The sequence below is a fragment of the Mesocricetus auratus genome, unplaced genomic scaffold (genome assembly GCF_017639785.1).
Source record: "Mesocricetus auratus isolate SY011 unplaced genomic scaffold, BCM_Maur_2.0 Super-Scaffold_100004, whole genome shotgun sequence".
Classification (NCBI taxonomy): Eukaryota; Metazoa; Chordata; class Mammalia; order Rodentia; family Cricetidae; genus Mesocricetus; species Mesocricetus auratus.
In genome coordinates, this window is record NW_024429189.1 from 52,321,707 (window position 1) to 52,334,276 (window position 12,570).

The 12,570-nt window shown below is 40.4% G+C and overlaps 1 protein-coding gene and 1 non-coding gene across 3 annotated transcripts in view; one reads left to right on the forward strand and one right to left on the reverse strand.

The window, feature by feature from the left end:
• The window catches only part of Itgav (integrin subunit alpha V), a 78,326-nt gene that overhangs the window by 41,388 nt on the left and 24,368 nt on the right, over positions 1-12,570 (forward strand). For both annotated transcript variants that reach the window (XM_005065105.4, XM_013121461.3), the window contains exons 13-17: positions 2,589-2,780; positions 5,723-5,768; positions 7,772-7,879; positions 9,573-9,631; positions 11,106-11,260. In XM_005065105.4, the coding sequence (XP_005065162.1) occupies positions 2,589-2,780; positions 5,723-5,768; positions 7,772-7,879; positions 9,573-9,631; positions 11,106-11,260 (560 nt within the window). The remainder of the gene's footprint in view (positions 1-2,588; positions 2,781-5,722; positions 5,769-7,771; positions 7,880-9,572; positions 9,632-11,105; positions 11,261-12,570) is intronic.
• On the reverse strand, positions 1,157-1,290 carry LOC121140595. Its single transcript, XR_005877519.1, has one exon. It is a non-coding gene; the product is annotated as a small nucleolar RNA SNORA22 (small nucleolar RNA).

The following is a 12,570-nucleotide window of genomic DNA, read 5'->3' on the forward strand; positions in this document are numbered from 1 at the left end:
TGACCACCTAGCCCAAGTTATTTTTTGCTTCCTAAAATAGTCTTAAATCTTTTTGTTTAAATCAAAGAACATAACAACTGTAGAATAAAGCTCATATCAAGGTGTGAAAAGACGGTTGTGGGCCAGGCCAAATCATCGCTTAGTGATAACAAAACCTGAGATAAGAAGCAAAACCGTGTCTGATTTTCTACCTTGTGGTCCCTTTCCTTGTTACTGGGCTCTGTGGAACAGCTAAGACAAAGGTAGTCCAGTCACTTTAAAGACATTTCCTGGATATTGCAGTCTTACTTTCATATTTTTATTGTTATTTGGCAACGGCATGTATAAACAACAGCAAAAATCTTTGAGCTTTATAATCCTTCCTTCCTTCCTTCCCTCCCTCCCTCCCTCCCTCCCTTCTTTCTTTTTGGCCTGTCCTCTGGAACTCACTCTGTAGACTAGGTCAGCCTCAAACTCGTATTCAACTGCCTTCGTCTCCCAAATGCTGGGACTACAGGCATGCGGCACCTCTGCCTGGTTTATAAAGATTTTTTTTATATAAAAAAGTTTTAGTGTTTGGAGATAAATACCTTAGCAGTGTTGACAATTGGGGACTGGAGAGATGGCTCAGTGGTTAAGAGCATTGACTGCTCTTCCAGAGGACCCAGGTTCAATCCCCAGCACCTACAAAGCAGCTCCCAGCTGTCTGTCTGTTACTCCAGTTCTCACGCAGACATGCATGTAAGCAAAACACCAATGCATTAAATCATTAAAATAAAACAAGTGTTGAAGGTCTAGAGAACTGTGAATAGTATTGTCTCTAGTGGAATATTTCCTGAGCTATGCTTATGTAACTATGCTCATATGTGCTGGTAAGTAACTCCAATCTAGTTTTGTTCAGATCTGATAACAGTGAGTGCCACTGTTTCAGTCTCCCAAACCCCCAGCAAAAAGAAAACTTAGATATCATCAAAAGGTGAATTTGTTACTTGCTGCTGTTACCTGATGTGAAGCAACTTCTTTTGTTTTTCTTTTTTCTAATTTATTATTTTTCTATAATCAAAACAGTTGCAAAACCACTGCCAACATTTGCATCATCAGCAAGATGCAACAATTCACTACGTTCAGTACCATTTGAAGGGACACCCTGGGTGATCCATACTTAATTAAGCTAACACGATGTGTTGATTTTCTGAATACATTTAAAAGGACACAGTACTCCTTTCAATGCAGAGGAAAAGAACAGACTTTAGCACAGAGTCAAGGCCAAGGGAACTACAGACAAAGCACACTTGGGTGTTCTCTGTGCAACATTTGTTTATTTTTCAAGACAGGACTTTTTTTCTGTGAAATAGTCCTGGCTGTCCTGGATAGACCAGGCTGGCCTTGAACTCACAGAGATCTGCCTGCCTCTACCTCTCAAGGCCTGAGACTAAAGGTGTGTGCTGCCACAACCTAGCGATATGAAGCAAACTTAGAGAGGAAGGGTTTACTCTGGCTCACAGTTGGAGGGGATGCAGTCCCTCATGGCCAGGACGGCAATGGCGGTAGAAGCATAAAGGGCCTGGTCTCATTGGGCCTGGGGATGCAGAGGCAGGTGGATCTCTAAATTTGAGGCAAGCCTGGTCTACAGAGCAAATTCTCCATGGAGAAATCCTGTCTCCAAAAAAACAAACAAAAAAAGGGGTAATCAGCCAGACACATTTTTAGGGAACCCAACATGCAATAGAGTGTGTATTAAAAGGCTACTAGAATATGGTTACCATGGTGTTTGAGATATTCCCAGGCATGTGGTCTCTCCTAAAGAATGAGCCATCCAGACATGCTTGGTATCTCAGGAGATGTCACTGAGGAGGCATGATGAGGTGGTTTAGTACAGTGAGGACATCAAAGCAGTTTGGTGTGGCCAGTACAGAGAAGCCATTATAAGCCAAAGAGGCATCCATGTCTAGACTGGTAACATCAGAGAAAGGAGAAATTGGTATAGGCATTTATTTTCAAGTTAGGAGTGGCAACTATGACCATTTAGTATCATTTAGGGTTCTTTTAAAGAATTAAAACTTTTATGTTTTTGTTGTTTCAGTATACTTTGAACAACATCAAGAAGTAAGAACTTTGAAATGATGAACCAGATTTTAATTTTGTAAAATAAAGCTCATGCACAATTTAGAAGGAGAACCATGGAGAATTTTAGATGATCTGTAAATCCCATCTGTCATATAAAATGACTCATTTTGGGTCCAGAAAGCTGAAGTCTCTTGTCCAAGATCAGACCCAGGGCTTCTGCCTCCAAATTAACGTCATTTTTGTAGTTTTCCTTGCATCTGTTTGGACTAGAATGCCACTTTTTGTTTTGTTTTCTGTTGCTTTGAGAGAATAGCACTCCATAGCCCAGGATGGCCTTGAACTCCGAATCCTCCCGTGTTAAATCTCTTGAGTGTTGTGATTACGGGCACATGACCCTGTAGCAGCCTAGACTGTTACTCTGCAGAACGTCAACCGTTACCATCACATGGATTGTATGAATCACGCTAGTACTGAGAATCTCTTCTGGCCTCCCTGCACACTTTCCTAATTCATCAGTCCTCCACCTGCTCCCCTGTCCACAGATATTGCAATCGCCGCTCCATACGGAGGTGAAGACCAAAAAGGACTTGTTTATATCTTCAATGGAAGGTCAACAGGCTTGAATTCGGTGCCGTCTCAGATCCTCGAGGGGCAGTGGGCTGCTCAGAGCATGCCCCCAAGCTTTGGCTATTCAATGAAAGGAGCTACAGATGTCGACAGAAATGGATATCCAGGTACTTCCTACAGATACACATGGCTCTTGCTGTTTCAGTTCCAACAGTATTAGCTATTCTATTCTTGTCTGTTGTTCCATGTAATATCTAAATGCTGATGAAGACTTTACTGTCATCATCAACAGAGACAGGAAGAAAACACAGCCATGTTTGATGGGAGTGTGCAATATGAAACACACTTTTATTTATTCTTTAATCGCTTAAAGTATCAGAAAAAATCATAGAAGCCAAATGAACATTCCAAGTTTTGGGAATGACGCCCATTGATGTTTGTTTTTAATGAACATTTTTATGGGTGGATACAATGATAGGTGTGTGTGTGTGTGTGTGTGTGTGTGTGTGTGTGTGTATGTGTACGAGCGCACCTGCATGTGGAGGCCAGAGATCGTGTCTAGTGTTTTCCTCTGTCACCTTGTATTTCTGGAGCTCATAAATTTGGCTAAGCTGGTTGAGACAGTCCTGGGGCTCCTCCTGTCCTCCCCTCCCCCTCCTCATGCTGGGATTCCAGGTGCATAGCACCATACCTGGCTTGAGTATGGTGGTGGGGGTGGTGGGGTGGTGAGGGATTGGGGGGGAGGGGATACAAAGTCAAGTCCTCATGCTTGTGCAGTGAACACTTCGCTTATGGATCCACCAACCTAGCCTGGAGCAATCACTCTGATTTAAAAACAAACTGTACCATTTCACTGAATTTTCTCAGTAACAGTTGTGTGAGATGTAAGTTAAATTAGCTCACAGTAAGGGCATTTGGTGGATGTGAAAAAAAAAGGTAGCTTGTCCAAGGTTTCCCACTGGGTTAATCTGCAGAATAAGACCATCAGTTTTAGACTCTTATACCCTTTGAGTGTTATAATGGATGAAGGTCAAAATGGATCCTTTCTTTACATGAAGTAAAATTTAGAGAATCCTGATGACTTTTGTTGTTGAAATAGCTAATCTAGATTCTATGTATAACCTCAGTGACATGCTTGTGACTGGAATATGTGCATTACAGACCTTAGTATAGCAAAACATAGCTTTCCCTTTCCCCCTGATGCATCTGTACTTTGTGATTGTTTCAGGCAGGTTTTGTTATGTATCCCAGGCTGGCTGTTCTGGAACCCATAATCCTCCTGCCTTTGTCTTTTGAGTGCCTGGGATTACAGGTGTGCAGCTCCATATATACATATATACATATATACAAATATACATATATACATATATACAAATATACATACATAAGAGTATATAATATATGGGTTTTTGTTGTTTTGTGCATATGGGTGTTTTGCCTGCATAAATGTTTGTGCATCTTGTGTGTGCAGTGCCGGCAGAGGCCAGAGTAGGGCGTCACATTCCTTGAAACTAGAGCTACAGACAGTGGTGAGTCACCATGTGGGTGCTGGGAGCTGAACCTGCATCTGCAGGAAGAGCAGCCAGGGCTCTCTATTGTAGTCATCTTTTTAGTACCGTGTTTTTGTTTTTGATTTTTAATTAAAAAAGAAAACCAGCCTCATGCTTTTTATGCTGTCTCTTGTATATTCCTTTAGAATACCAGGAACATTTATTCTAAACCATGAATTTCATGTTTCCCATAGTAACAAATAACTGTGTAGTATCTTATTTTACTTTGTATTTTGGTGTTTATATCTATAACTTTGTTGTATGTCCCTAAATATTTCCTTAGGACAAAATTCTATAGTTGTTATTTCCACAGAATGCTCTGTGTGTGTTGTGTGTCTGTGTGTGTGTTGTGTGTGTGTGTGTGTGTGTGTGTGTGTGTACTGTGGTTGTGTTTCTTTGTATGAGTGGCTGAAGGTACACACACCTGTGCACGTACTGTGCTCGTGCTTGTTTGTATGTAGCTGAGGCCAATGAGGAGACTGGAGGATGTGTTGGAGGTCAGAGCATAGCCTTCTGGTTGATTCTTGCCTTTCTACCTTGTTTGAGACAGGGTCTGTATGCTGCAGCATAGCTTGCCTGGGAGCTTCAGTTTCTACCATGCTAGGATTGTAGACATTTGTATTGTGTCCAGCTTTTATTCAGACAGTCTGAATTCAGGTCATCGGGTTTGCCTGGCAAGCACTTTTATGAAGTGAGCTGTCTCCTCAGTCCCAAGAAGCATGCCATTTTTGAAGCCATTTGTACACATTGCCAGTTTTTAAGTTTATTTCCTCCACAATGTGGCTTTGTCAACTTTTTAAACACCCAGTAACAGTAAACATGTGCTTATTTCCCCACACTTGTTCTTATTTTATAACAGTTTTGTCTATATAGTAGGTGAGTAATAATTTCAGTGGGTAGTTTTTGGATGTTAGTAAGGATAAGTATTTTTGTATATTCTATATTCACTTTTGTAAATATTTAAAATATCTTTCTCCTCGTTTGAAGTAGTTTTTCCTTTTTCATTCATTTATTTTTTAAGATTTGTCCAGTGTCTCAAATATTGAGATATTATCTCCTTAATTCTTATATTTATTTTCCAGTTTCTCATATTTACATCTAAGGTGTGCAAATTCTTATATTTATTTTCCAGTTTCTCATATTTACATCTAAGGTGTGCAGAAATTTTTAATTTTTCCTGAAATCCAATCTATCTTTTATTTTTTTGTGTTGAGAGAGCCTCTTCAAATTTAGCTTCAGTATATATGGGATAGAACTCTGATTTAATTTTATCCAAATTGCGAACCAGTTTTACATAAAAACAAATGAATTTTGTCCTTGCTGCTTGAATTCCATCTGCTTTCATGTATAGAATATTTGTTTGTTTGGAGTTTAGTTTTGAAACCAAAGTCTAGTTGATGCTGATAGTTTATTCGCCATTTGACTTAGTTTTGCCTTGTGCATATTATCTTAAAATTTCCTGGCTTTGAGAATAAAATCTGGGAACATGAAGTATGTTATAGAATAATGCATATTTTAAAAACTATTTTTGTTATTAACATGTGTTTTACTCTCTCAAGACTTAGTTGTAGGAGCTTTTGGTGTGGATCGAGCTGTCTTATACAGGTATGTTCCATATTCCTCAATATAGGAATATTCTTAATTATTTGAAAAAAATTGCTTAAGTACTCATTTTTGAATTTCAGTATAATTTCTTGAAGTAATGATAAAATTATTTATTCTGTTCAATATTTGTTGCAAAATAGTGTATATTCAAGGAAGTCTCAAAGAACCAAGAGTTGTAGTTTTTAAAAAATATTTTAAGAAAAACATTCAGAAGTTCTCCTCATTAACTTTTAAATTTCGTTTGAAGACATTCTTCTACACTTTTAGCTATCAAAATTGGAAGCGTAGTAGATGGGAAGTGACCTTGCCTTATGTAGTACTGGGCTCTATTCCTAAATTCCACAGAAATGAGTTGAAGGTGATAGAGATCTCCATTTTCCTAGAAGAGGTACTTGTGCCTCAGTGTTGTATGACCATAAATGTGGTATGTCATTATATCAAAACTCATGCATTTAAACTAGAGCATAGTGAATAAATTCTCATTCTTCAGCTACAGCCATGCTCTCAGTTCTGTGTGTCGTCACTTCCTCTGCCTCAGAATACCTCTTAAGTAGGTGGAGGTTCCTGCCTGTTCTGGGATGAACTTGGCAAGAAGTTGTTACCACTGGCTCTGTAAAGACTCTGTAATCCATCAACCTCTTCCTAGCCGTGGAGAACATAAACTTACACATTTCTAGACTCCATCATTTGAAGCAGCTTCATTGGCCTGACTCCACTGTTTTTTAGCATAATACTTAGAGTTGTGCATCTGAATTTTGCAAAACCGTATTAACAGGTTGAATATCTCTGATTTGAAATGCTCAAGACCAAAAGCGTTTCAGATTTTGGAGCTGTATGGGTTTTCAAGTATCTGCAGAGATTTGCCAGTTAGGCATTTTTAGTCTAAAAATCCAAAACTTGAAATAGTCCAAAACATTTTTGAGCATCTTTTTGGTACTCGAACTTTTTTAGATTTGAGAGTCCATAGCGTTTTAGTTTGGATTTCTTAGGTTATAGTAATATTCATTGTATATTTTAGTTAAAAATTATTGTTAATAAGGAAACACTAGCATGAGGTAATTATTCAAATAATTGAGAGGGTGAACATGGGTTAGAGAGATGGCTCAGCACTTAAGAATGCAGTTAGAGGGCTGGAGAGATATATGGCTGAGTGGTTAAGAGCACTGACTCCTCTTCCGGAGGACCCTGGTTCAATTCCTAGTACCCACATAGCCACCCATAATTGTCCATAACTCCTGTTCCAGGGGAAACTCCTGTTACAGGGGACCTGACACTCTCACACAGACAAAATACCATTGTGCATAAAATACAAATAAATAAATTGTTTAAAAATTGCAGTTAGGAGCAGGTACTGCTTTTGCAGAGGATGCAAGTTCAGTTCCTAGAGCTCACTACGTCCTGTGACTTCATCTCTATGGGATCTGATGTCCTTTTATGGCCTCTGAGTGCACCTGCACTCATCCCCCATAATTAAAACAATAAAAACAAATATTTAAAAAGAGCATACAATAAACATGTGCATGCTGTCCTGTAAATATTCTATTCATTAAGAAGTCACACGTTGGCCTGGTTGTGTGATCTGTAGGCGTTCTGCCTGTGCTGCAGGATCTTTTGTCCTTGCCTATTCATCTGCCTGTCGGCACAGGTGGGTTTGTGGCACTCACATTCCTCACTGTGTCCCCTCTAATTAGCTGGATGTCCTAAAGCTATTACTAGTTGTGCTCTATTGTGCTGAATTCAGATAGGCTGACCAATTGTCTCACTTGCCTGGAGTAGAACAATTGCCAGGATGCAGGACTGAATTAGGTCAGTTGTGGATAGAATGAAACAGTTGGCCATCTTATGTTTGCAATTCGGCTAGTACAATTGTTGTTGTCATTACCAATAGCAATGGGCATTGAACTGCATCTGGGGTGAATGAGAATTTAATCCATCCATTTTTAAATAACATTTTCTCTCCCTTTTTCCTCTTTCTCCTCCTCCCTTTTTAAAATTAAAACTAGAGCCAGACCTGTTGTCACTGTAAATGCTGGCCTTGAAGTGTACCCTAGCATTTTAAATCAAGACAATAAAATGTGCCTGCTGCCTGGGACAGATCTCAAAGTTTCCTGGTAAGGATCTTTGTTTAGTATTAGTTTTGAGTAAGATTAATAGTTCAGTCACTGTACCAGCAACACAGAGTTAGGTGGATTGTAATATCACTGAGGCACTTTCTGTGAACACAGCCTATATCCATGTTGCCGATTAGGTTATGGATGTCAAGTTTCAGGAAAGCTATTTAAGTACAAGCTAATATGAAAGCAATTTTCAATGTACTATATATAGTAAAAAATACATTAAGGAAAAGGTAAGCATACCTTTAATTTAATTCTAAACAGGCCATTCTGAAAATTTATGTTTTTCTTAGACATCATATATGTGAATGTTACAAAAATTATTTTTCTCTAATAGTTTGTTTGTTGCACACACACACACATATACACACAATGTATTTTTATAAATCCAGTATTTGAGTTCTCTATGTCATACTTTCTCTTTTGTGTTGCATATGAAATTTTCATAATTTTTGCTACTTTGTCACTCAACTGTCCTATAGTTAAAGTGGATTTGTGTTATTTTAAACACTTAAAAATTTTCATATATGTCAAAGTAAATATGAAAGTCAACTAATAAAAAGTCTTGACTCGTGTGAAATGAGAGCCGCAAAGAGCATGCTGTCTTTAGGAACACTCTTACTGGTTCTTACACAGAAAAGCTAGGTCCAGCTTATGGGTGCAATGGACACATGGGCAGATGGGGAAACGTTATAGGAAGGAGTCTGAGGAGGACTTTTTCCTGGTTTTCTCGACTATTCCTGTAAACACAGCGAACTTGCACTTCTTATTTCCCTTTGTTAAAGTCTGTGTAACAGTAGCCCTTTGTTTTATTGGTTGGCAACCAAGTTGTGACGGCTTTAGCTTCATTTTTACTGCTCTCCTCCACACTCGCCTTTCCTGTGGGTGTTGGGTTACTGTTGCTATGTGGACAAAATTAGAAGGCTCAAATAAGGTACCTACAGCAGTGTGTGCAGAGACAACACCATTTTCTATAGGAGCACTCAGGCTTTTATAATTGTGACTGTGGTACAGAGTGACAAATATATTTCACACTGTATTTCAGGGAATAAGAGACCAAGTCTCAAAAAAAAAAAAAAAGTCAGAGAATGAAGGCACCCAAAGTGGAATTGTGACCTCCATGTGTGTACACAGAGGCACGCTCCTCCTTGCATGTGTACATACACATACATGCAAACATACTGACATGCATAAATACAGGGAAGAGCATGAACACGTGAAGGAAGAAGAAAGTGTGTTGTAGTGCAGACTCTGTATCATCAGTTCTCTGTACCTGTATTTGTCAATTCAACCAACCGTGGATAGACATACACAATAAAAATTGTGTTTGTACTGGAAATGTGCCAACTTTTTTCCTGTCTTCCTTAACAAATGCAGTATGGCTGGTGTCCACATGGTATTTCCATTGTATTAAGTATTATAACTGTGCTGTGGGCGATTTAAAGTCGGAGAATGTCACCTGTCTGCAGACACAACACTGTTTTATATCGATCGGAGCCCTCAGTATCCACTGATTCCTCTGTGTCCACTGATTTTGATCTCTGGGAGTGGACAGATGGTTCCTAGAACCAACTCCCACCACCCGGGATTCCAAGGGATAGCTACATTAGAAAAGTGAATTTGGGTGATATTCAGTACTCTCCCTAAACTAGATTGTAGCATTTACATTTGCAAACATTTTTTCTTACAGTTTTAATGTCAGGTTCTGCTTAAAGGCAGATGGCAAAGGAACTCTTCCGAAGAGGCTCAGTGAGTATCTTGTGCAGAATCAGTGTGCTCATGGTACTACAGGTACAGTGCTTATGTCCCCAAGACACACCATCAGTTGCTCAAGTAGTTGTTATCATCATTGTACCCTGCATTTTTATGCTGAAGACATTTAGGATGCATTATTATATATGATTACTTTCTTCAGCAGCTCGTAGGCCAGTTCAGATGCAGTGTATTTGTTACTGGACATTGCGAGGGCAAGAATGGTAAATAGGCAGCATTTAGAATGTTGAGTGGTTAATGATGTGAGGTAAATGAAGTCTGGAGGAGACTCATTATTTACGAGTCTGTGCTCTACTGAGACCTTAGACAGGGCGGAAGGCCTGTGTTGCTGCATTCAGTCTGTGTGGAGCCGACAGCAATCCGTTTGCTGGAAGGATGGGTGTGGTTCTGAGAGCAGGTTTGCCAGTTGACTTCTGCTAGTGTGTGGGGATAGGGTGGACAAGAAGAATACTAAAAGAGCTGACGGCTCTCAGTGGGAATGTGCAGAGGACGGCAAGCGGGATCTCCTTGGAGGACCAGATGTGTGTAGAGACCTCAAGGAAATGAGGGAACAAGGGATGTCCCTGGGACTGTTTCACATCTGGAAACGGCCCCGAGAAACCTGTGCTGGAGTGAACTCACTGCTTCAAGGATAGGGCAAAGTTGCTGTCAAGACCAGAAAGGGGATGTCCCTGCATTCGAAATTAAACATCTAAAGAAATTTGCAACGAGACTTGAGGTTTTAAAAATTTGCGCTATATCTGCTGGGCGGTGGTGGCGCACGCCTTTAATCCCAGCACTAGGGAGGCAGAGGCAGGCTGATCTCTGTGAGCTTGAGGCCAGCCTGGTCTACAAAACTATACAGAGAAACCCTGTCCAGAACCACCCCCCCCACAAAAGAGCATACTCAGTTGTCACTTTAATGGGTAGCCTCATTGCAAACACCATTTCAAGTGATATAAAGTGTTCATAGTACTCAATATAGTGACTAGATGCACGTTAGTCAATACTTAACAAAATCAGCAAGACATTTGGATTAGAAGTTGTGTGTGTGGTGTGTGGCTATTCATGTTTTGAGGGGGGTGGAACCCAGGGTCTCACACATTATACTACCAATCTGCACCCCTTGTCCAATGGTAAAAGTTTTAATTTACTTCTGTTTCAGTCAGTGATGTCCTTCCCCTAAGTTGAAATTAAAAGTAATTTTTTTCTTTCTGATAACCTGGTTTCATTACTGTCACTATAAATTATGTATGACATTTTTTTGGGGGGGGATAAGTGAATTATTTAGGTATTCTTTTCTGGAATAAATTTGTTGCTGTTTCACCAGAGTGCTTAGGCATTTTTATGAATTTAGAAGTAATTTACTTTTCAGAAATGAGTGTCTCTGCTTCCAGGAAAACTCTAGATTGCTAGGACAGTGACCTGCCCCCAAGGAATGTGTTAGTTATAAATGCTTTGGTTTGTATAGACTTCCAGGTGGAGCTTCTTTTGGATAAACTCAAGCAAAAGGGAGCAATCCGACGAGCACTGTTTCTCCATAACAGGTCCCCAGGACACTCCAAGAACATGACTGTTTTCAAGGGGGGACGGATGCAGTGCGAGGAGCTGGTCGCCTATCTTCGGGTAAGAAACACTCTACACCATTGTCTTTTCCTTGCCATTTATTTCTCTTTCATATGTGTGGTTTTTCCTTGCTGTAAATGGGTGTTTAGCCAAAATGAAAAGCTCAGAGAAATATACGTGAGAAAATTGGCTTTTCCTGTGTCAAAGTCCAATGGAGAGAGTTTATCCCTGTCAGATGGGTGATTGAGGAGGGCTTCCACTATGGTATTTCTGAATGAGTCATGAAAAAACTTATTTCTTAAACATCGCTGGGCTCTCCAGTGTCCAGAAAGTAAGCAATCCACTAAAAGTCCCTAGTGGCTAAATTTGAAATCTGAGTTGTAAACTACTGTGTGAGTCTAGTGTGAGGCAAGAGGCAGAATCCAAAGCAGGGATGGTTTAGACATAGGCATCAGCCAGGGATTGAGACTTGACTGATGCTTGCCTGACACGGAAGGTTCCTGGCACAGAGACACGCCTTGACTCCAGCATGAAGGCGTGCAGGGCCCTTGCATAGAAGTAGTCCAGTTTGTGAGCCAGATGAAGTGCAATCAAGCAGGAATCTTGTCTGTCTGTCTGTCTGTCTTGTGATTGTTTTACTTGCATGGATGTGTGTGTGCCATTCGTTTACCTAGTGCCTGTGGCAGCACCAACTCCTCAGGAACTGTAGTTGCAACCCCTGTGAGCTGCCATGTGGGTACTGAACCCAGGGCTTCTTCAAGAGCAGCAAATGCTCTTCAATGAGCTGTTTATCCAGTCCTGTGAGATTCATTTTAAAAAAAGAAAAGACAGCAACCAAAAGTTCTCACATTTCACAGCCAGGAAGTAAAGAGAGAGAGAAGCACCCGCAGCTTCCTACAGTTGCTTCAAAGGCATGTCCCAAAGAGTAAGACCTTCTACTTGGCTTACTTTTAGACCATTTTATGTGAGTGGCTGTGACCTCCACATAGGACTGTGTACCTTGTGCATGCCTGGTGCCCATGATGGTCAGGAGAAGGCATCCGGCCTCTGGAACTGGAGTTACAGATGTGAGCTGCCATGTGGGTGCTGGGAATCGAACCTGGGTTCTCTGGAAGAGCATCCAGTGCTCTCCAGTCCTGAGCTCTCTCTCCAGTCCTTAGGCTTATTTCCGAAATTTGTGTCACCTCTGCTACATAGATCTGTGGTGGACACTTAAGATTCAAACCACTTTGGAAATCAGTAATAGAAAAATAATTTAAGGCAGTGGTGGCTCACATCTTTAATCCCAGTACTCAGGAGGCAAAGGCAGGTGAGTCTGTGAGTTTGAGGCCAGCCTGGTCTACACACCTCATTCCAGGACAGACAGGGCT